Below are 26,219 nucleotides of genomic sequence, written 5' to 3'. Positions count from 1 at the left end.
GGGAGATTACGGACATGGTGTCGGTCTGGGGGAGATTACGGACATGTTGTCGGTCTGGGGGAGATTACGGACATGGTGTCGGTCTGGGGGAGATTACGGACATGGTGTCGGTCTGGGGGAGATTACGGACATGGTGTCGGTCTGGGGGAGATTACGGACATGGTGTCGGTCTGGGGGATATTACGACATGGTGTCGGTCGGGGGGAGATTACGACATGGTGTCGGTCTGGGGGAGATTACGGACATGGTGTCGGTCTGGGGGAGATTACGGACATGGTGTCGGTCTGGGGGAGATTACGACATGGTGTCGGTCGGGGGGAGATTACGGACATGGTGTCGGTCTGGGGGAGATTACGGACATGGTGTCGGTCTGGGGGAGATTATGACATGGTGTCGGTCTGGGGGAGATTACGGACATGGTGTCGGTCTGGGGGAGATTACGGACATGGTCTCGGTCTGGGGGAGATTACGACATGGTGTCGGTCGGGGGGTAGATTACGGACATGGTGTCGGTCTGGGGGAGATTACGACATGGTGTCGGTCTGGGGGAGATTACGGACATGGTGTCGGTCTGGGGGAGATTACGGACATGGTGTCGGTCTGGGGGAGATTACGACATGGTGTCGGTCGGGGGGAGATTACGGACATGGTGTCGGTCTGGGGGAGATTACGGACATGGTGTCGGTCTGGGGGAGATTACGGACATGGTGTCGGTCTGGGGGAGATTACGACATGCAGTCGGTCTGGGGGAGATTACGGACATGGTGTCGGTCTGGGGGAGATTACGACATGGTGTCGGTCTGGGGGAGATTACGGACATGGTGTCGGTCTGGGGGAGATTACGGACAAGGTGTCGGTCTGGGGGAGATTACGACATGGTGTCGGTCGGGGGGAGATTACGGACATGGTGTCGGTCTGGGGGAGATTACGGACATGGTGTCGGTCTGGGGGAGATTACGACATGGTGTCGGTCTGGGGGAGATTACGACATGGTGTCGGTCTGGGGGAGATTACGGACATGGTGTCGGTCTGGGGGAGATTACGACATGGTGTCGGTCTTGGGGAGATTACGACATGGTGTCGGTCTGGGGGAGATTACGACATGGTGTCGGTCTGGGGGATATTACGGACATGGTGTCGGTCTGGGGGAGATTACGGACATGGTGCCGGTCTGGGGGAGATTACGGACATGGTGTCGGTCTGGGGGAGATTACGGACATGGTGTCTGTCTGGGGGAGATTACGACATGGTGTCGGTCAGGGCGAGATTAAGGTCATGGTGTCGGTCTGGGGGAGATTACGACATGGTGTCGGTCTGGGGGAGATTACGGACATGGTGTCGGTCTGGGGGAGATTACGGACATGGTGTCGGTCTGGGGGAGATTACGGACATGGTGTCGGTCTGGGGGAGATTACGACATGGTGTCGGTCGGGGGGAGATTACGGACATGGTGTCGGTCTGGGGGAGATTACGGACATGGTGTCGGTCTGGGGGAGATTACGACATGGTGTCGGTCTGGGGGAGATTACGACATGGTGTCGGTCTGGGGGAGATTACGGACATGGTGTCGGTCTGGGGGAGATTACGGACATGGTGTCGGTCTGGGGGAGATTGCGACATGGTGTTGGTCTGGGGGAGATTACGACATGGTGTCGGTCTGGGGGAGATTACGGACATGGTGTCGGTCTGGGGGAGATTACGGACATGGTGTCGGTCTGGGGGAGATTACGGACATGGTGTCGGTCTGGGGGAGATTACGGACATGGTGTCGGTCTGGGGGAGATTACGGACATGGTGTCGGTCTGGGGGAGATTACGACATGGTGTCGGTCTGGGGGAGATTACGGACATGGTGTCGGTCTGGGGGAGATTACGGACATGGTGTCGGTCTGGGGGAGATTACGACATGGTGTCGGTCTGGGGGAGATTACGGACATGGTGTCGGTCTGGGGGAGATTACGGACATGGTGTCGGACTGGGGGAGATTACGGACATGGTGTCGGTCTGGGGGAGATTACGGACATGGTGTCGGTCTGGGGGAGATTACGGACATGGTGTCGGTCTGGGGGAGATTACGGACATGGTGTCGGTCTGGGGGAGATTACGACATGGTGTCGGTCTGGGGGAGATTATGACATGGTGTCGGTCTGGGGGAGATTACGACATGGTGTCGGTCTGGGGGAGATTACGGACATGGTGTCGGTCTGGGGGAGATTACAGACATGGTGTCGGTCTGGGGGAGATTACGGACATGGTGTCGGTCGGGGGGAGATTACGGACATGGTGTCGGTCTGGGGGAGATTACGACATGGTGTCGGTCTGGGGGAGATTACGACATGGTGTCGGTCTGGGGGAGATTACGACATGGTGTCGGTCTGGGGGAGATTACGGACATGGTGTCGGTCTGGCGGAGATTACGACATGGTGTCGGTCTGGGGGAGATTAGGACATGGTGTCGGTCTGGGGGAGATTACGACATGGTGTCGGTCTGGGGGAGATTACGACATGGTGTCGGTCTGGGGGAGATTACGACATGGTGTCGGTCGGGGGGAGATTACGACATGGTGTCGGTCTGGGGGAGATTACGGACATGGTGTCGGTCTGGGGGAGATTACGACATGGTGTCGGTCTTGGGGAGATTACGGACATGGTGTCGGTCTGGGAGAGATTACGACATGGTGTCGGTCTGGGGAAGATTACGGACATGGTGTCGGTCTGGGGGAGATTACGGACATGGTGTCGGTCTGGGGGAGATTACGGACATGGTGTCGGTCTGCGGGAGATTACGGACATGGTGTCGGTCTGGGGGAGATTACGGACATGTTGTCGGTCTGGGGGAGATTACGGACATGGTGTCGGTCTGGGGGAGATTACGACATGGTGTCGGTCTGGGGGAGATTACGGACATGGTGTCGGTCTGGGGGAGATTACAGACATGGTGTCGGTCTGGGGGAGATTACGGACATGGTGTCGGTCGGGGGAGATTACGGACATGGTGTCGGTCTGGGGGAGATTACGACATGGTGTCGGTCTGGGGGAGATTACGACATGGTGTCGGTCTGGGGGAGATTACGACATGGTGTCGGTCTGGGGGAGATTACGGACATGGTGTCGGTCTGGGGGAGATTACGACATGGTGTCGGTCTGGGGGCGATTACGGACATGGTGTCGGTCTGGGGGAGATTACGGACATGGTGTCGGTCTGGGGGAGATTACGGACATGGTGTCGGTCTGGGGGAGATTACGGACATGGTGTCGGTCTGGGGGAGATTACGGACATGGTGTCGGTCTGGGGGAGATTACGACATGGTGTCGGTCGGGGGGAGATTACGACATGGTGTCGGTCTGGGTGAGATTACGGACATGGTGTCGGTTTGGGGGAGATTACGACATGGTGTCGGTCTGGGGGAGATTACGGACATGGTGTCGGCCTGGGGGAGATTACGACATGGTGTCGGTCTGGGGGAGATTACGACATGGTGTCGGTCTGGGGGAGATTACGGACATGGTGTCGGTCTGGGGGAGATTACGGACATGGTGTCGGTCTGGGGGAGATTACGGACATGGTGTCGGTCTGAGGGAGATTACGACATGGTGTCGGTCTGGGGGAGATTACGGACATGGTGTCGGTCTGGGGGAGATTACGGACATGGTGTCGGTCTGGGGGAGATTACGGACATGGTGTCGGTCTGGGGGATATTACGACATGGTGTCGGTCGGGGGGAGATTACGACATGGTGTCGGTCTGGGGGAGATTACGGACATGGTGTCGGTCTGGGGGAGATTACGACATGGTGTCGGTCTGGGGGAGATTACGGACATGGTGTCGGTCTGGGGGAGATTACGGACATGGTGTCGGTCTGGGGGAGATTACGACATGGTGTCGGTCGGGGGGAGATTACGGACATGGTGTCGGTCTGGGGGAGATTACGGACATGGTGTCGGTCTGGGGGAGATTACGACATGGTGTCGGTCTGGGGGAGATTACGGACATGGTGTCGGTCTGGGGGAGATTACGGACATGGTCTCGGTCTGGGGGAGATTACGACATGGTGTCGGTCGGGGGGAGATTACGGACATGGTGTCGGTCTGGGGGAGATTACGACATGGTGTCGGTCTGGGGGAGATTACGGACATGGTGTCGGTCTGGGGGAGATTACGGACATGGTGTCGGTCTGGGGGAGATTACGACATGGTGTCGGTCGGGGGGAGATTACGGACATGGTGTCGGTCTGGGGGAGATTACGGACATGGTGTCGGTCTGGGGGAGATTACGGACATGGTGTCGGTCTGGGGGAGATTACGACATGCAGTCGGTCTGGGGGAGATTACGGACATGGTGTCGGTCTGGGGGAGATTACGACATGGTGTCGGTCTGGGGGAGATTACGGACATGGTGTCGGTCTGGGGGAGATTACGGACAAGGTGTCGGTCTGGGGGAGATTACGACATGGTGTCGGTCGGGGGGAGATTACGGACATGGTGTCGGTCTGGGGGAGATTACGGACATGGTGTCGGTCTGGGGGAGATTACGACATGGTGTCGGTCTGGGGGAGATTACGACATGGTGTCGGTCTGGGGGAGATTACGGACATGGTGTCGGTCTGGGGGAGATTACGACATGGTGTCGGTCTTGGGGAGATTACGACATGGTGTCGGTCTGGGGGAGATTACGACATGGTGTCGGTCTGGGGGAGATTACGGACATGGTGTCGGTCTGGGGGAGATTACGGACATGGTGTCGGTCTGGGGGAGATTACGGACATGGTGTCGGCCTGGGGGAGATTACGGACATGGTGTCTGTCTGGGGGAGATTACGACATGGTGTCGGTCAGGGCGAGATTAAGGTCATGGTGTCGGTCTGGGGGAGATTACGACATGGTGTCGGTCTGGGGGAGATTACGGACATGGTGTCGGTCTGGGGGAGATTACGGACATGGTGTCGGTCTGGGGGAGATTACGGACATGGTGTCGGTCTGGGGGAGATTACGACATGGTGTCGGTCGGGGGGAGATTACGGACATGGTGTCGGTCTGGGGGAGATTACGGACATGGTGTCGGTCTGGGGGAGATTACGACATGGTGTCGGTCTGGGGGAGATTACGACATGGTGTCGGTCTGGGGGAGATTACGGACATGGTGTCGGTCTGGGGGAGATTACGGACATGGTGTCGGTCTGGGGGAGATTACGACATGGTGTCGGTCTGGGGGAGATTACGACATGGTGTCGGTCTGGGGGAGATTACGGACATGGTGTCGGTCTGGGGGAGATTACGGACATGGTGTCGGTCTGGGGGAGATTACGGACATGGTGTCGGTCTGGGGGAGATTACGACATGGTGTCGGTCTGGGGGAGATTACGGACATGGTGTCGGTCTGGGGGAGATTACGGACATGGTGTCGGTCTGGGGGAGATTACGACATGGTGTCGGTCTGGGGGAGATTACGGACATGGTGTCGGTCTGGGGGAGATTACGGACATGGTGTCGGACTGGGGGAGATTACGGACATGGTGTCAGTCTGGGGGAGATTACGACATGGTGTCGGTTTGGGGGAGATTACGACATGGTGTCGGTCTGGGGGAGATTACGGACATGGTGTCGGTCTGGGGGAGATTACGGACATGGTGTCGGTCTGGGGGAGATTACGACATGGTGTCGGTCTGGGGGAGATTACGGACATGGTGTCGGTCTGGGGGAGATTACGACATGGTGTCGGTCTGGGGGAGATTACGGACATGGTGTCGGTCTGGGGGAGATTACGGACAAGGTGTCGGTCTGGGGGAGATTACGACATGGTGTCGGTCGGGGGGAGATTACGGACATGGTGTCGGTCTGGGGGAGATTACGGACATGGTGTCGGTCTGGGGGAGATTACGACATGGTGTCGGTCTGGGGGAGATTACGACATGGTGTCGGTCTGGGGGAGATTACGGACATGGTGTCGGTCTGGGGGAGATTACGACATGGTGTCGGTCTTGGGGAGATTACGACATGGTGTCGGTCTGGGGGAGATTACGACATGGTGTCGGTCTGGGGGAGATTACGGACATGGTGTCGGTCTGGGGGAGATTACGGACATGGTGTCGGTCTGGGGGAGATTACGGACATGGTGTCGGCCTGGGGGAGATTACGGACATGGTGTCTGTCTGGGGGAGATTACGACATGGTGTCGGTCAGGGCGAGATTAAGGTCATGGTGTCGGTCTGGGGGAGATTACGACATGGTGTCGGTCTGGGGGAGATTACGGACATGGTGTCGGTCTGGGGGAGATTACGGACATGGTGTCGGTCTGGGGGAGATTACGGACATGGTGTCGGTCTGGGGGAGATTACGACATGGTGTCGGTCGGGGGGAGATTACGGACATGGTGTCGGTCTGGGGGAGATTACGGACATGGTGTCGGTCTGGGGGAGATTACGACATGGTGTCGGTCTGGGGGAGATTACGACATGGTGTCGGTCTGGGGGAGATTACGGACATGGTGTCGGTCTGGGGGAGATTACGGACATGGTGTCGGTCTGGGGGAGATTACGACATGGTGTCGGTCTGGGGGAGATTACGACATGGTGTCGGTCTGGGGGAGATTACGGACATGGTGTCGGTCTGGGGGAGATTACGGACATGGTGTCGGTCTGGGGGAGATTACGGACATGGTGTCGGTCTGGGGGAGATTACGACATGGTGTCGGTCTGGGGGAGATTACGGACATGGTGTCGGTCTGGGGGAGATTACGGACATGGTGTCGGTCTGGGGGAGATTACGACATGGTGTCGGTCTGGGGGAGATTACGGACATGGTGTCGGTCTGGGGGAGATTACGGACATGGTGTCGGACTGGGGGAGATTACGGACATGGTGTCAGTCTGGGGGAGATTACGACATGGTGTCGGTTTGGGGGAGATTACGACATGGTGTCGGTCTGGGGGAGATTACGGACATGGTGTCGGTCTGGGGGAGATTACGGACATGGTGTCGGTCTGGGGGAGATTACGACATGGTGTCGGTCTGGGGGAGATTACGGACATGGTGTCGGTCTGGGGGAGATTACGACATGGTGTCGGTCGGGGGGGAGATTACGGACATGGTGTCGGTCTGGGGGAGATTAGGGACATGGTTTCGGTCTGGGGGAGATTACGGACATGGTGTCGGTTTGGGGGAGATTACGGACATGGTGTCGGTCTGGGGGAGATTACGGACATGGTGTCGGTCTGGGGGAGGTTACGGACATGGTGTCGGTCTGGGGGAGATTAGGGACATGGTGTCGGTCTGGGGGAGATTACGGACATGGTGTCGGTCTCGGGGAGATTACGACATGGTGTCGGTCTGGGGTAGATTACGGACATGGTGTCGGTCTGGGGGAGATTACGGACATGGTGTCGGTCTGGGGGAGATTACGACATGGTGTCGGTCTGGGGGAGATTACGACATGGTGTCGGTCTGGGGGAGATTACGACATGGTGTCGGTCTGGGGGAGATTACGGACATGGTGTCAGTCTGGGGGAGATTACGACATGGTGTCGGTCTGGGGGAGATTACGGACATGGTGTCGGTCTGGGGGAGATTACGGACATGGTGTCGGTCTGGGGGAGATTACGACATGGTGTCGGTCTGGGGGAGATTACGGACATGGTGTCGGTCTGGGGGAGATTACGGACATGGTGTCGGTCTGGGGGAGATTACGACATGGTGTCGGTCTGGGGGAGATTACGGACATGGTGTCGGTCTGGGGGAGATTACGGACATGGTGTCGGTCTGGGGGAGATTACGGACATGGTGTCGGTCTGGGGGAGATTACGACATGGTGTCGGTCGGGGGGAAATTACGGACATGGTGTCGGTCTGGGGGAGATTACGGACATGGTGTCGGTCTGGGGGAGATTACGACATGGTGTCGGTCTGGGGGAGATTACGACATGGTGTCGTTCTGGGGGAGATTACGGACATGGTGTCGGTCTGGGGGAGATTACGACATGGTGTCGGTCTGGGGGAGATTACGACATGGTGTCGGTCTGGGGGAGATTACGACATGGTGTCGGTCTGGGGGAGATTACGACATGGTGTCGGTCGGGAGGAGATTACGGACATGGTGTCGGTCTGGGGGAGATTACGGACATGGTGTCGGTCTGGGGGCGATTACGGACATGGTGTCGGTCTGGGGGAGATTACGACATGGTGTCGGTCTGGGGGAGATTACGGACATGGTGTCGGTCTGGGGGAGATTACGGACATGGTGTCGGTCTGGGGGAGATTACGACATGGTGTCGGTCGGGGGGAGATTACGACATGGTGTCGGTCTGGGGGAGATTACGGACATGGTGTCGGTCTGGGGGAGATTACGACATGGTGTCGGTCTTGGGGAGATTACGGACATGGTGTCGGTCTGGGGGAGATTACGACATGGTGTCGGTCTGGGGGAGATTACGGACATGGTGTCGGTCTGGGGGAGATTACGACATGGTGTCGGTCTGGGGGAGATTACGGACATGGTGTCGGTCTGGGGGAGATTACGGACATGGTGTCGGTCTGGGGGAGATTACGGACATGGTGTCGGTCTGGGGGAGATTACGGACATGGTGTCGGTCTGGGGGAGATTACAGACATGGTGTCGGTCTGGGGGAGATTACGGACATGGTGTCGGTCGGGGGGAGATTACGACATGGTGTCGGTCTGGGGGAGATTACGGACATGGTGTCGGTCTGGGGGAGATTACGACATGGTGTCGGTCTGGGGGAGATTACGGACATGGTGTCGGTCTGGGGGAGATTACGGACATGGTGTCGGTCTGGGGGAGATTACGGACATGGTGTCGCTCTGGGGGAGATTACGGACATGGTGTCGGTCTGGGGGAGATTACGGACATGGTGTCGGTCTGAGGGAGATTACGACATGGTGTCGGTCTGGGGGAGATTACGGACATGGTGTCGGTCTGGGGGAGATTACGGACATGGTGTCGGTCTGGGGGAGATTACGGACATGGTGTCGGTCTGGGGGAGATTACGGACATGGTGTCGGTCTGGGGGAGATTACGACATGGTGTCGGTCTGGGGGAGATTACGACATGGTGTCGGTCTGGGGGAGATTACGGACATGGTGTCGGTCTGGGGGAGATTACGGACATGGTGTCGGTCTGGGGGAGATTACGACATGGTGTCGGTCTGGGGGAGATTACGGACATGGTGTCGGTCTGGGGGAGATTACGGACAAGGTGTCAGTCTGGGGGAGATTACGACATGGTGTCGGTCTGGGGGAGATTACGGACATGGTGTCGGTCTGGGGGAGATTACGGACATGGTGTCGGTCTGGGGGAGATTACGACATGGTGTCGGTCTGGGGGAGATTACGGACATGGTGTCGGTCTGGGGGAGATTACGGACATGGTGTCGGTCTGGGGGAGATTACGACATGGTGTCGGTCTGGGGGAGATTACGGACATGGTGTCGGTCTGGGGGAGATTACGGACATGGTGTCGGTCTGGGGGAGATTACGGACATGGTGTCGGTCTGGGGGAGATTACGACATGGTGTCGGTCGGGGGGAGATTACGGACATGGTGTCGGTCTGGGGGGAGATTACGGACATGGTGTCGGTCTGGGGGAGATTACGACATAGTGTCGGTCTGGGGGAGATTACGACATGGTGTCGTTCTGGGGGAGATTACGGACATGGTGTCGGTCTGGGGGAGATTACGGACATGGTGTCGGTCTGGGGGAGATTACGACATGGTGTCGGTCTGGGGGAGATTACGACATGGTGTCGGTCTGGGGGAGATTACGACATGGTGTCGGTCTGGGGGAGATTACGGACATGGTGTCAGTCTGGGGGAGATTACGACATGGTGTCGGTCTGGGGGAGATTACGGACATGGTGTCGGTCTGGGGGAGATTACGGACATGGTGTCGGTCTGGGGGAGATTACGACATGGTGTCGGTCTGGGGGAGATTACGGACATGGTGTCGGTCTGGGGGAGATTACGGACATGGTGTCGGTCTGGGGGAGATTACGACATGGTGTCGGTCTGGGGGAGATTACGGACATGGTGTCGGTCTGGGGGAGATTACGGACATGGTGTCGGTCTGGGGGAGATTACGGACATGGTGTCGGTCTGGGGGAGATTACGACATGGTGTCGGTCGGGGGGAGATTACGGACATGGTGTCGGTCTGGGGGAGATTACGGACATGGTGTCGGTCTGGGGGAGATTACGACATGGTGTCGGTCTGGGGGAGATTACGACATGGTGTCGTTCTGGGGGAGATTACGGACATGGTGTCGGTCTGGGGGAGATTACGACATGGTGTCGGTCTGGGGGAGATTACGACATGGTGTCGGTCTGGGGGAGATTACGACATGGTGTCGGTCTGGGGGAGATTACGACATGGTGTCGGTCGGGAGGAGATTACGGACATGGTGTCGGTCTGGGGGAGATTACGGACATGGTGTCGGTCTAGGGGCGATTACGGACATGGTGTCGGTCTGGGGGAGATTACGACATGGTGTCGGTCTGGGGGAGATTACGGACATGGTGTCGGTCTGGGGGAGATTACGGACATGGTGTCGGTCTGGGGGAGATTACGACATGGTGTCGGTCGGGGGGAGATTACGACATGGTGTCGGTCTGGGGGAGATTACGGACATGGTGTCGGTCTGGGGGAGATTACGACATGGTGTCGGTCTTGGGGAGATTACGGACATGGTGTCGGTCTGGGGGAGATTACGACATGGTGTCGGTCTGGGGGAGATTACGGACATGGTGTCGGTCTGGGGGAGATTACGGACATGGTGTCGGTCTGGGGGAGATTACGGACATGGTGTCGGTCTGGGGGAGATTACGGACATGGTGTCGGTCTGGGGGAGATTACGGACATGGTGTCGGTCTGGGGGAGATTACGGACATGGTGTCGGTCTGGGGGAGATTACAGACATGGTGTCGGTCTGGGGGAGATTACGGACATGGTGTCGGTCGGGGGGAGATTACGACATGGTGTCGGTCTGGGGGAGATTACGGACATGGTGTCGGTCTGGGGGAGATTACGACATGGTGTCGGTCTGGGGGAGATTACGGACATGGTGTCGGTCTGGGGGAGATTACGGACATGGTGTCGGTCTGGGGGAGATTACGGACATGGTGTCGCTCTGGGGGAGATTACGGACATGGTGTCGGTCTGGTGGAGATTACGGACATGGTGTCGGTCTGAGGGAGATTACGACATGGTGTCGGTATGGGGGAGATTACGGACATGGTGTCGGTCTGGGGGAGATTACGGACATGGTGTCGGTCTGGGGGAGATTACGGACATGGTGTCGGTCTGGGGGAGATTACGGACATGGTCTCGGTCTGGGGGAGATTACGACATGGTGTCGGTCTGGGGGAGATTACGACATGGTGTCGGTCTGGGGGAGATTACGGACATGGTGTCGGTCTGGGGGAGATTACGGACATGGTGTCGGTCTGGGGGAGATTACGACATGGTGTCGGTCTGGGGGAGATTACGGACATGGTGTCGGTCTGGGGGAGATTACGGACAAGGTGTCAGTCTGGGGGAGATTACGACATGGTGTCGGTCTGGGGGAGATTACGGACATGGTGTCGGTCTGGGGGAGATTACGGACATGGTGTCGGTCTGGGGGAGATTACGACATGGTGTCGGTCTGGGGGAGATTACGGACATGGTGTCGGTCTGGGGGAGATTACGGACATGGTGTCGGTCTGGGGGAGATTACGACATGGTGTCGGTCTGGGGGAGATTACGGACATGGTGTCGGTCTGGGGGAGATTACGGACATGGTGTCGGTCTGGGGGAGATTACGGACATGGTGTCGGTCTGGGGGAGATTACGACATGGTGTCGGTCGGGGGGAGATTACGGACATGGTGTCGGTCTGGGGGAGATTACGGACATGGTGTCGGTCTGGGGGAGATTACGACATAGTGTCGGTCTGGGGGAGATTACGACATGGTGTCGTTCTGGGGGAGATTACGGACATGGTGTCGGTCTGGGGGAGATTACGACATGGTGTCGGTCTGGGGGAGATTACGACATGGTGTCGGTCTGGGGGAGATTACGACATGGTGTCGGTCGGGGGGAGATTACGACATGGTGTCGGTCGGGGGGAGATTACGGACATGGTGTCGGTCTGGGGGAGATTACGGACATGGTGTCGGTCTGGTGGCGATTACGGACATGGTGTCGGTCTGGGGGAGATTACGACATGGTGTCGGTCTGGGGGAGATTACGACATGGTGTCGGTCTGGGGGAGATTACGACATGGTGTCGGTCTGGGGGAGATTACGACATGGTGTCGGTCTGGGGGAGATTACGGACATGGTGTCGGTCTGGGGGAGATTACGGACATGGTGTCGGTCTGGGGGAGATTACGACATGGTGTCGGTCGGGGGGAGATTACGACATGGTGTCGGTCTGGGGGAGATTACGGACATGGTGTCGGTCTGGGGGAGATTACGACATGGTGTCGGTCTTGGGGAGATTACGGACATGGTGTCGGTCTGGGGGAGATTACGGACATGGTGTCGGTCTGGGGGAGATTACGGACATGGTGTCGGTCTGGGGGAGATTACGGACATGGTGTCGGTCTGGGGGAGATTACGGACATGGTGTCGGTCTGGGGGAGATTACAGACATGGTGTCGGTCTGGGGGAGATTACGGACATGGTGTCGGTCGGGGGGAGATTACGACATGGTATCGGTCTGGGGGAGATTACGGACATGGTGTCGGTCTGGGGGAGATTACGACATGGTGTCGGTCTGGGGGAGATTACGGACATGGTGTCGGTCTGGGGGAGATTACGGACATGGTGTCGGTCTGGGGGAGATTACGGACATGGTGTCGGTCTGGGGGAGATTACGGACATGGTGTCGGTCTGGGGGAGATTACGACATGGTGTCGGTCTGGGGGAGATTACGGACATGGTGTCGGTCTGGGGGAGATTACGACATGGTGTCGGTCGGGGGGAGATTACGACATGGTGTCGGTCTGGGGGAGATTACGGATATGGTGTCGGTCTGGGGGAGATTACGACATGGTGTCGGTCTGGGGGAGATTACGGACATGGTGTCGGTCTGGGGGAGATTACGGACATGGTGTCGGTCTGGGGGAGATTACGACATGGTGTCGGTCTGGGGGAGATTACGACATGGTGTCGGTCTGGGGGAGATTACGGACATGGTGTCGGTCGGGGGGAGATTACGGACATGGTGTCGGTCTGGGGGAGGTTACGGACATGGTGTCGGTCTGGGGGAGATTACGACATGGTGTCGGTCTGGGGGAGATTACGGACATGGTGTCGGTCTGGGGGAGATTACGGACATGGTGTCGGTCTGGGGGAGATTACGACATGGTGTCGGTCGGGGGGAGATTACGGACATGGTGTCGGTCTGGGGGAGATTACGACATGGTGTCGGTCTGGGGGAGATTACGGACATGGTGTCGGTCTGGGGGAGATTACGGACATGGTGTCGGTCTGGGGGAGATTACGACATGGTGTCGGTCGGGGGGAGATTACGGACATGGTGTCGGTCTGGGGGAGATTACGGACATGGTGTCGGTCTGGGGGAGATTACGACATGGTGTCGGTCTGGGGGAGATTACGACATGGTGTCGGTCTGGGGGAGATTACGACATGGTGTCGGTCTGGGGGAGATTACGACATGTTGTCGGTCTGGGGGAGATTACGGACATGGTGTCGGTCTGGGGGAGATTACGACATGGTGTCGGTCGGGGGGAGATTACGGACATGGTGTCGGTCTGGGGGAGATTACGACATGGTGTCGGTCTGGGGGAGCTTACGGACATGGTGTCGGTCTGGGGGAGATTACGGACAAGGTGTCGGTCTGGGGGAGATTACGACATGGTGTCGGTCGGGGGGGAGATTACGGACATGGTGTCGGTCTGTGGGAGATTACGGACATGGTGTCGGTCTGGGGGAGATTACGACATGGTGTCGGTCTGGGGGAGATTAGACATGGTGTCGGTCTGGGGGAGATTACGACATGGTGTCGGTCTGGGGGAGATTACGACATGGTGTCGGTCTGGGGGAGATTATGACATGGTGTCGGTCTGGGGGAGATTACGGACATGGTGTCGGTCTGGGGGAGATTACGGACATGGTGTCGGTCTGGGGGAGATTACGACATGGTGTCGGTCGGGGGGAGATTACGGACATGGTGTCGGTCTGGGGGAGATTACGACATGGTGTCGGTCTGGGGGAGATTACGGACATGGTGTCGGTCTGGGGGAGATTACAACATGGTGTCGGTCTGGGGGAGATTACCGACATGGTGTCGGTCTGGGGGAGATTACGGACATGGTGTCGGTCTGGGGGAGATTACGACATGGTGTCGGTCGGGGGGAGGTTACGGACATGGTGTCGGTCTGGGGGAGATTACGGACATGGTGTCGGTCTGGGGGAGATTACGACATGGTGTCGGTCGGGGGGAGGTTACGGACATGGTGTCGGTCTGGGGGAGATTACGGACATGGTGTCGGTCTGGGGGAGATTACAGACATGGTGTCGGTCGGGGGGAGATTACGGACATGTTGTCGGTCTGGGGGCGATTACGGACATGGTGTCGGTCGGGGGGAGATTACGGACATGGTGTCGGTCTGGGGGAGATTACGGACATGGTGTCGGTCTGGGGGAGATTACGACATGGTGTCGGTCTGGGGGAGATTACGACATGGTGTCGGTCTGGGGGAGATTACGGACATGGTGTCGGTCTGGGGGAGATTACGACATGGTGTCGGTCTGGTGGAGATTACGACATGGTGTCGGTCTGGGGGAGATTACGACATGGTGTCGGTCTGGGGGAGATTACGGACATGGTGTCGGTCTGGGGGAGATTACGGACATGGTGTCGGTCTGGGGGAGATTACGGACATGGTGTCAGGCTGGGGGAGATTACGGACATGGTGTCGGTCTGGGGGAGATTACGACATGGTGTCGGTCTGGGGGAGATTACGGACATGGTGTCGGTCGGGGGGAGATTACAGACATGGTGTCGGTCTGGGGGAGATTACGGACATGGTATCGGTTTGGGGGAGATTACGGACATGGTGTCGGTCTGGGGAGATTACGTCATGGTGTCGGTTTGAGGGAGATTACGACATGGTGTCGGTCTGCGGGAGATTACGACATGGTGTCGGTCTGGGGGAGATTACGACATGGTGTCGGTCTGGGGGAGATTACGACATGGTGTCGGTCTGGGGAAGATTACGGACATGGTGTCGGTCTGGGGGAGATTACGGACATGGTGTCGGTTTGGGGGAGATTACGGACATGGTGTCGGTCTGGGGGAGATTACGGACATGGTGTCGGTCTGGGGGAGATTACGGACATGGTGTCGGTCTGGGGGAGATTACGGACATGGTGTCGGTCTGGGGGAGATTACGGACATGGTGTCGGTCTGGGGGAAATTACGACATGGTGTCGGTCGGGGGGAGATTACGGACATGGTGTCGGTCTGGGGGAGATTACGACATGGTGTCGGTCTGGGGGAGATTACGGACATGGTGTCGGTCTGGGGGAGATTACGACATGGTGTCGGTCTGGGGGAGATTACGACATGGTGTCGGTCTGGGGGAGATGACGGACATGGTGTCGGTCTGGGGGAGATTACGGACATGGTGTCGGTCTGGGGGAGATTACGACATGGTGTCGGTCGGGGGGAGATTACGGACATGGTGTCGGTCTGGGGGAGATTACGACATGGTGTCGGTCTGGGGGAGATTACGGACATGGTGTCGGTCTGGGGGAGATTACGACATGGTGTCGGTCTGGGGGAGATTACGACATGGTGTCGGTCGGGGGGAGATTACGACATGGTGTCGGTCTGGGGGAGATTACGGACATGCTGTCGGTCTGGGGGAGATTACGGACATGGTGTCGGTCTGGGGGAGATTACGGACATGGTGTCGGTCTGGGGGAGATTACGACATGGTGTCGGTCTGGGGGAGATTACGGACATGGTGTCGGTCTGGGGGAGATTACGGACATGGTGTCGGTCTGGGGGAGATTACGACATGGTGTCGGTCTGGGGGAGATTACGGACATGGTGTCGGTCTGGGGGAGATTACGACATGGTGTCGGTCTGGGGGAGATTACGACATGGTGTCGGTTGGGGGGGAGATTACGGACATGGTGTCGGTCTGGGGGAGATAACGACATGGTGTCGGTCGGGGGGAGATTACAGACATGGTGTCGGTCTGGGGGAGATTACGGACATGGTATCGGTTTGGGGGAGATTACGGTCATGGTGTCGGTCTGGGGGAGATTACGGACATGGTGTCGGTCTGGGGGAGATTACGGACATGGTGTCGGTTTGGGGGAGATTACGGACATGGTGTCGGTCTGGGGGAGATTACGACATGGTGTCGGTCTGGGGGAGATTACGGACATGGTGTCGGTTTGGGGGAGATTACGACATGGTGTCGGTTTGGGGGAGATTACGGACATGGTGTCGGTCTGGGGGAGATTACGACATGGTGTCGGTCTGGGGGAGATTACGGACATGGTGTCGGTCTGGGGGAGATTACGGACATGGTGTCGGTCTGGGGGAGATTACGACATGGTGTCGGTCTGGGGGAGATTACGACATGGTGTCGGTCTGGGGGAGATTACGGACATGGTGTCGGTCTGGGGGAGATTACGACATGGTGTCGGTCTGGGGGAGATTACGACATGGTGTCGGTCTGGGGGAGATTACGGACATGGTGTCGGTCTGGGGGAGATTACGACATGGTGTCGGTCTGGTGGAGATTACGACATGGTGTCGGTCTGGGGGAGATTACGACATGGTGTCGGTCTGGGGGAGATTACGGACATGGTGTCGGTCTGGGGGAGATTACGGACATGGTGTCGGTCTGGGGGAGATTACGGACATGGTGTCAGGCTGGGGGAGATTACGGACATGGTGTCGGTCTGGGGGAGATTACGACATGGTGTCGGTCTGGGGGAGATTACGGACATGGTGTCGGTCGGGGGGAGATTACAGACATGGTGTCGGTCTGGGGGAGATTACGGACATGGTATCGGTTTGGGGGAGATTACGGACATGGTGTCGGTCTGGGGAGATTACGTCATGGTGTCGGTTTGAGGGAGATTACGACATGGTGTCGGTCTGCGGGAGATTACGACATGGTGTCGGTCTGGGGGAGATTACGACATGGTGTCGGTCTGGGGGAGATTACGACATGGTGTCGGTCTGGGGAAGATTACGGACATGGTGTCGGTCTGGGGGAGATTACGGACATGGTGTCGGTTTGGGGGAGATTACGGACATGGTGTCGGTCTGGGGGAGATTACGGACATGGTGTCGGTCTGGGGGAGATTACGGACATGGTGTCGGTCTGGGGGAGATTACGGACATGGTGTCGGTCTGGGGGAGATTACGGACATGGTGTCGGTCTGGGGGAAATTACGACATGGTGTCGGTCGGGGGGAGATTACGGACATGGTGTCGGTCTGGGGGAGATTACGACATGGTGTCGGTCTGGGGGAGATTACGGACATGGTGTCGGTCTGGGGGAGATTACGACATGGTGTCGGTCTGGGGGAGATTACGACATGGTGTCGGTCTGGGGGAGATGACGGACATGGTGTCGGTCTGGGGGAGATTACGGACATGGTGTCGGTCTGGGGGAGATTACGACATGGTGTCGGTCGGGGGGAGATTACGGACATGGTGTCGGTCTGGGGGAGATTACGACATGGTGTCGGTCTGGGGGAGATTACGGACATGGTGTCGGTCTGGGGGAGATTACGACATGGTGTCGGTCTGGGGGAGATTACGACATGGTGTCGGTCGGGGGGAGATTACGACATGGTGTCGGTCTGGGGGAGATTACGGACATGCTGTCGGTCTGGGGGAGATTACGGACATGGTGTCGGTCTGGGGGAGATTACGGACATGGTGTCGGTCTGGGGGAGATTACGACATGGTGTCGGTCTGGGGGAGATTACGGACATGGTGTCGGTCTGGGGGAGATTACGGACATGGTGTCGGTCTGGGGGAGATTACGACATGGTGTCGGTCTGGGGGAGATTACGGACATGGTGTCGGTCTGGGGGAGATTACGACATGGTGTCGGTCTGGGGGAGATTACGACATGGTGTCGGTTGGGGGGGAGATTACGGACATGGTGTCGGTCTGGGGGAGATAACGACATGGTGTCGGTCGGGGGGAGATTACAGACATGGTGTCGGTCTGGGGGAGATTACGGACATGGTATCGGTTTGGGGGAGATTACGGTCATGGTGTCGGTCTGGGGGAGATTACGGACATGGTGTCGGTCTGGGGGAGATTACGGACATGGTGTCGGTTTGGGGGAGATTACGGACATGGTGTCGGTCTGGGGGAGATTACGACATGGTGTCGGTCTGGGGGAGATTACGGACATGGTGTCGGTTTGGGGGAGATTACGACATGGTGTCGGTTTGGGGGAGATTACGGACATGGTGTCGGTCTGGGGGAGATTACGACATGGTGTCGGTCTGGGGGAGATTACGGACATGGTGTCGGTCTGGGGGAGATTACGGACATGGTGTCGGTCTGGGGGAGATTACGACATGGTGTCGGTCTGGGGGAGATTACGACATGGTGTCGGTCTGGGGGAGATTACGGACATGGTGTCGGTCTGGGGGAGATTACGGACATGGTATCGGTCTGGGGGAGATTACGGACATGGTGTCGGTTTGGGGGAGATTACGACATGGTGTCGGTCTGGAGGAGATTATGGACATGGTGTCGGTCTGGGGGAGATTACGGACATGGTGTCGGTCTGGGGGAGATTACGACATGGTGTCGGTCTGGGGGAGATTACGGACATGGTGTCGGTCTGGGGGAGATTACGGACATGGTGTCGGTCTGGGGGAGATTACGGACATGGTGTCGGTCTGGGGGAGATTACGGACATGGTGTCAGTCTGGGGGAGATTACGGACATGGTGTCGGTCTGGGGGAGATTACGGACATGGTGTCGGTCTGGGGGAGATTACGGAGATGGTGTCGGTCTGGGGGAGATTACGGACATGGTGTCGGTCTGGGGGAGATAACGACATGGTGTCGGTTGGGGGGAGATTATGGAAATGGTGTCGGTCTGGGGAAGATTACGGACATGGTGTCGGTCTGGGGGAGATTACGGACATGGTGTCGGTCTGGGGGAGATTACGACATGGTGTCGGTCTGGGGGAGATTACGACATGGTGTCGGTCGGGGGTAGATTACGACATGGTGTCGGTCTGGGGGAGATTACGGACATGGTGTCGGTCTGGGGGAGATTACGGACATGGTGTCGGTCTGGGGGAGATTACGGACATGGTGTCGGTCTGGGGGAGATTACGACATGGTGTCGGTCTGGGGGAGATTACGACATGGTGTCGGTCTGGGGGAGATTACGGACATGGTGTCGGTCTGGGGGCGATTACGACATGGTGTCGGTCTGGGGGAGATTACGGACATGGTGTCGGTCTGGGGGAGATTACGGACATGGTGTCGGTCTGGGGGAGATTACGGACATGGTTTCGGTCTGGGGGAGATTACGGACATGGTGTCGGTCTGGGGGAGATTACGACAAGGTGTCGGTCTGGGGGAGATTACGACATGGTGTCGGTTGGGGGGGAGATTACGGACATGGTGTCGGTCTGGGGGAGATAACGACATGGTGTCGGTCGGGGGGAGATTACAGACATGGTGTCGGTCTGGGGGAGATTACGGACATGGTATCGGTTTGGGGGAGATTACGGTCATGGTGTCGGTCTGGGGGAGATTACGGACATGGTGTCGGTCTGGGGGAGATTACGGACATGGTGTCGGTTTGGGGGAGATTACGGACATGGTGTCGGTCTGGGGGAGATTACGACATGGTGTCGGTCTGGGGGAGATTACGGACATGGTGTCGGTTTGGGGGAGATTACGACATGGTGTCGGTTTGGGGGAGATTACAGACATGGTGTCGGTCTGGGGGAGATTACGACATGGTGTCGGTCTGGGGGAGATTACGGACATGGTGTCGGTCTGGGGGAGATTACGGACATGGTGTCGGTCTGGGGGAGATTACGACATGGTGTCGGTCTGGGGGAGATTACGACATGGTGTCGGTCTGGGGGAGGTTACGGACATGGTGTCGGTCTGGGGGAGATTACGGACATGGTATCGGTCTGGGGGAGATTACGGACATGGTGTCGGTTTGGGGGAGATTACGACATGGTGTCGGTCTGGAGGAGATTATGGACATGGTGTCGGTCTGGGGGAGATTACGGACATGGTGTCGGTCTGGGGGAGATTACGACATGGTGTCGGTCTGGGGGAGATTACGGACATGGTGTCGGTCTGGGGGAGATTACGGACATGGTATCGGTTTGGGGGAGATTACGGTCATGGTGTCGGTCTGGGGGAGATTACGGACATGGTGTCGGTCTGGGGGAGATTACGGACATGGTGTCAGTCTGGGGGAGATTACGGACATTGTGTCGGTCTGGGGGAGATTACGGACATGGTGTCGGTCTGGGGGAGATTACGGACATGGTGTCGGTCTGGGGGAGATTACGGACATGGTGTCGGTCTGGGGGAGATAACGACATGGTGTCGGTTGGGGGGAGATTATGGAAATGGTGTCGGTCTGGGGAAGATTACGGACATGGTGTCGGTCTGGGGGAGATTGCGGACATGGTGTCGGTCTGGGGGAGATTACGGACATGGTGTTGGTCTGGGGGAGATTATGGACATGGTGTCGGTCTGGGGGAGATTACGGACATGGTGTCGGTCTGGGGGAGATTGCGACATGGTGTCGGTCTGGGGGAGATTACGATGTGGTGTCGGTCTCGGGGAGATTACGGACATGTGGGGAGAGCACTTGGAAGGATTTGACAACAAGGATGAGAAATTTAATCTCAAAACATTGTTTATGTGGGAACCGATGGAGGGGAGCGAACGGGGTCTGAGTTTGGACACAGGCAGCAGAATCTTTGCTGAGCTGAACTTTCCAGAGATCGGATGATGGGATACCAGCCAGGAGAGTGTTGGAATAGTGAAGTCTGGGGTGATAAAGGCAGAAATGAGAGTTTTAGCAGCAGATAAACTAGGGCGGGTGAAGTTGGACATCGGGTGAAGCAGGATTATACATGGGATATTGGTGAGACCAGACCTGGATACCATGAATACATTTTAAAAACGGAACATTTTGGATAAATTCGTGCAATGGGGAATTATTATCTAATTATCCATTGGAGTAACTCAGTTCACAAGGTCATTGGACACAGTGTCAAACCAGCTTTCCATTCTCTGTTGCGCTGAGTTGATTTATAAAAGGTGGACATTGGTGTAAAACACTCACTCTCAAATCCCAGAGAACTTTCAGGAGAGCATTTTTTACATAAAAAGACCAGTTCTAGACTTCCAGATCCCCACTCTCCCTGCGTACCTCACTATCACGTGCAATCATCAGAACATCAATGGAACAGAACGATATATCTGCTGACTGGTGCTTCAGGAAACATCCAAAATAATGGAACTTCACCAATGCGGAAGGATATGGGTAAGGAGCAGAGGCTGTTGGAGGAACATTGTTAACCATTGCTGACACTGACCTTGCAGAGGGATTATGGGTAAGAGGTTGATGGAGGAACAGTGTTAACCATTGCTGACACCGACCTTGCAGAGGGATTATGGGTAAGGAGCAGAGGGGTTGCGACGCATCTTTTGTGTCCTCAGTGCTTCATCTTTATTGTGTTTGTGTTTCAGGGACCACAAGGACCCCAAGGCCCAACAGGATTTGCTGGACCGAGAGGACCTCCTGTAAGTAAACCTTCCCTTTCCATTTCAGTTCAATGATCCCAAAGACCGGAAACCAGGAGCAGTTTCAGTTTGAGACGATCAGCCCCAATGCCAAACCTTCCTGCTGCCAAATTAACCGGCCCAATCAGATCATAGAACATAGAACATAGAAAATACAGCACAGAACAGGCCCTTCGGCCCACGATGTTGTGCCGAACCTTTGTCCTAGATTAATCATAGATTATCATTGAATTTACAGTGCAGAAGGAGGCCATTCGGCCCCTCGAGGCCGCACCAGCTCTTGGAAAGAGCACCCTACCCAAACTCAACACCTCCACCCAACACCAAGGGCAATTTGGACATTAAGGGCAATTTATCATTGGCCAATTCACCTAACCCGCACATCTTTGGATTGTGGGAGGAAACCGGAGCACCCGGAGGAAACCCACGCAGACACGGGGAGGACGTGCAGACTCCGCACAGTCAGTGACCCAAGCCGGAATCGAACCTGGGACCATGGAGCTGTGAAGCAATTGTGCTATCCACAATGCTACCGTGCTGCCCTTGAGAACAAATAAATCTACACTATATCATTTAACCATAATCCATGTACCTATCCAATAGCTGCTTGAAGGTCCCTAATGTTTCCGACTCAACTACTTCCACAGGCAGTGCATTCCATGCCCCCACTACTCTCTGGGTAAAGAACCTACCTCTGATATCCCTCCTATATCTTCCACCTTTCACCTTAAATTTATGTCCCCTTGTAATGGTTTGTTCCACCCGGGGAAAAAGTCTCTGACTGTCTACTCTATCTATTCCCCTGATCATCTTATAAACCTCTATCAAGTCGCCCCTCATCCTTCTCCGTTCTAATGAGAAAAGGCCTAGCACCCTCAACCTTTCCTCGTAAGACCTACTCTCCATTCCAGGCAACATCCTGGTAAATCTGGCAACATCCTGGTAAATCATTTTATTTAATCTGGAAAGAGGATGTTACGAGGGGAGCTCCACCCTGATTAAGCAGGGGGAGCAGGATGGATCGATCCCCGCTAGGCTGGAGGATGCCAGGGGGCAACATGGTAACACAAGTGGATCGCACTATGACTTCACAGCGCCAGGGTCCACGTTCAATTCCCCGCTGGGTCACTGTCTGTGCGGAATCTGCACGTTTCATAGAATTATCATTCCCGATTTCCACCACCCTCTCAGACAGCGAGTTCCCGATTCCCACCCTCTCAGACAGCGAGTTCCCGATTCCCACCCTCTCAGACAGCGAGTTCCCGATTCCCACCCTCTCAGACAGCGAGTTCCCCATTCCCACCCTCTCAGACAGCGAGTTCTCGATTCCGACCCTCTCAGACAGCGAGTTCCCGATTCCCACCCTCTCAGACAGCGAGTTCCCGATTCCCACCCTCTCAGACAGCGAGTTCCCGATTCCCACCCTCTCAGAAAGCGAGTTCCCGATTCCCACCCTCTCAGACAGCGAGTTCCCGATTCCCACCCTCTCAGACAGCGAGTTCCCGATTCCCACCCTCTCAGACAGCGAGTTCCCGATTCCCACCCTCTCAGACAGCGAGTTCCCGATTCCCACCACCCTCTCAGACAGCGAGTTCCCGATTCCCACGCTCTCAGACAGCGAGTTCCTGATTCCCACCCCCCTCTCAGGCAGCGAGTTCCCGATTCCCACCACACTCTCAGACAGCGAGTTCCCGATTCCCACCCTCTCAGACAGCGAGTTCCCGATTCCCACCCTCTCAGACAGCGAGTTCCCGATTCCCACCCTCTCAGACAGCGAGTTCCCGATTCCCACCCTCTCAGACAGCGAGTTCCGGATTCCCACCACCCTCTCAGACAGCGGGTTCCCGATTCCCACCACCCTCTCAGACAGCGAGTTCCCGATTCCCACACTCTCAGACAGCGAGTTCCCGATTCCCAGCCTCTCAGACAGCGAGTTCCCGATTCCCACCCTCTCAGACAGCGAGTTCCCGATTACCACCCTCTCAGACAGCGAGTTCCCGATTCCCACCCTCTCAGGCAGCGAGTTCCCGATTCCCACCCTCTCAGACAGCGAGTTCCCGATTCCCACCACCCTCTCAGACAGCGAGTTCCCGATTCCCACCCTCTCAGACAGCGAGTTCCCGATTCCCACCCTCTCAGACAGCGAGTTCCCGATTCCCACCCTCTCAGACAGCGAGTTCCCGATTCCCACCCTCTCAGACAGCGAGTTCCGGATTCCCACCACCCTCTCAGACAGCGGGTTCCCGATTCCCACCACCCTCTCAGACAGCGAGTTCCCGATTCCCACACTCTCAGACAGCGAGTTCCCGATTCCCAGCCTCTCAGACAGCGAGTTCCCGATTCCCACCCTCTCAGACAGCGAGTTCCCGATTACCACCCTCTCAGACAGCGAGTTCCCGATTCCCACCCTCTCAGACAGCGAGTCCCCGATTCCCACCCACTCAGACAGCGAGTTCCCGATTCCCACCCTCTCAGGCAGCGAGTTCCCGATTCCCACCCTCTCAGACAGCGAGTCCCCGATTCCCACCCTCTCAGACAGCGAGTTCCCGATTCCCACCCTCTCAGACAGCGAGTTCCGGATTCCCACCACCCTCTCAGACAGCGGGTTCCCGATTCCCACCACCCTCTCAGACAGCGAGTTCCCGATTCCCACACTCTCAGACAGCGAGTTCCCGATTCCCAGCCTCTCAGACAGCGAGTTCCCGATTCCCACCCTCTCAGACAGCGAGTTCCCGATTACCACCCTCTCAGACAGCGAGTTCCCGATTCCCACCCTCTCAGGCAGCGAGTTCCCGATTCCCACCCTCTCAGACAGCGAGTTCCCGATTCCCACCACCCTCTCAGACAGCGAGTTCCCGATTCCCACCCTCTCAGACAGCGAGTTCCCGATTCCCACCCTCTCAGACAGCGAGTTCCCGATTCCCACCCTCTCAGACAGCGAGTTCCCGATTCCCACCCTCTCAGACAGCGAGTTCCGGATTCCCACCACCCTCTCAGACAGCGGGTTCCCGATTCCCACCACCCTCTCAGACAGCGAGTTCCCGAATCCCACACTCTCAGACAGCGAGTTCCCGATTCCCAGCCTCTCAGACAGCGAGTTCCCGATTCCCACCCTCTCAGACAGCGAGTTCCCGATTACCACCCTCTCAGACAGCGAGTTCCCGATTCCCACCCTCTCAGACAGCGAGTCCCCGATTCCCACCCACTCAGACAGCGAGTTCCCGATTCCCACCCTCTCAGGCAGCGAGTTCCCGATTCCCACCCTCTCAGACAGCGAGTCCCCGATTCCCACCCTCTCAGACAGCGAGTTCCCGATTCCCACCCTCTCAGGCAGCGAGTTCCCGATTCCCACCCTCTCAGACAGCGAGTTCCCGATTCCCACCACCCTCTCAGACAGCGAGTTCCCGATTCCCACCCTCTCAGACAGCGAGTTCCCGATTCCCACCCTCTCAGACAGCGAGTTCCCGATTCCCACCCTCTCAGGCAGCGAGTTCCCGATTCCCACCCTCACAGACAGCGAGTTCCCGATTCCCAACACCCTCTCAGACAGCGAGTTCCCGATTCCCACCCTCTCAGACAGCGAGTTCCCGATTCCCACCACCCTCTCAGACAGCGACTTCCCGATTCCCACCCTCTCAGACAGTGAGTTCCCGATTCCCACCACCCTCCCAGTCAGCGAGTTCCCGATTCCCACCCTTTCAGACAGCGAGTTCCCGATTCCCACCACCCTCTCAGACAGCAAGTTCCCGATTCCCACCCTCTCAGACAGCGAGTTCCCAATTCCCACCCCCCTCTCAGACAGCGAGTTCCCGATTTCCACCCTCTCAGACAGCAAGTTCCCAATTCCCACCCCCCTCTCAGACAGCGAGTTCCCGATTCCCACCCACTCAGACAGCGAGTTCCCGATTCCCACCATCTCAGACAGCGAGTTCCCGATTCCCACCGTCTCAGACAGCGAGTTCCCGATTCCCACACTCTCAGACAGCGAGTTCCCGATTCCCACCACCCTCTCAGACAGCGAGTTCCCGATTCCCACCACCATCTCAGACAGCGAGTTCCCGATTCCCACTCTCTCAGACAGCGAGTTCCCGATTCCCAACCTCTCTGACAGCGAGTTCCCGATTCCCACCACCCTCTCAGACAGCGAGTTCCCGATTCCCACCACCCTCTCAGACAGCGAGTTCCCGATTCCCACTAGCTCAGACAGCGAGTTCCCGATTCCCACCCTCTCTGACAGCGAGTTCCCGATTCCCACCACCCTCTCAGACAGCGAGTTCCCGATTCCCACCACCCTCTCAGACAGCGAGTTCCCGATTCCCACCCTCTCAGACAGCGAGTTCCCGATTCCCACCCTCTCAGACAGCGAGCTCCCGATTCCCACCACCCTCTCAGACAGCGAGTTCCCGATTCCCACC

At 57.2% G+C, this 26,219-nt stretch overlaps 1 protein-coding gene across 1 annotated transcript in view; it reads left to right on the top strand.

The window, feature by feature from the left end:
• Window positions 1-26,219, top strand: part of col11a1a (collagen, type XI, alpha 1a) — a 1,142,395-nt gene that overhangs the window by 666,811 nt on the left and 449,365 nt on the right. Inside the window, 1 exon segment of the mRNA XM_072510277.1 lies at window positions 21,751-21,804. Coding sequence (XP_072366378.1) covers window positions 21,751-21,804 — 54 coding nt within the window.

Source organism: Scyliorhinus torazame, chromosome 7 (assembly GCF_047496885.1).
Source record: "Scyliorhinus torazame isolate Kashiwa2021f chromosome 7, sScyTor2.1, whole genome shotgun sequence".
Lineage (NCBI taxonomy): Eukaryota > Metazoa > Chordata > Chondrichthyes > Carcharhiniformes > Scyliorhinidae > Scyliorhinus > Scyliorhinus torazame.
This window is presented reverse-complemented; position numbering and strand designations above follow the sequence as displayed.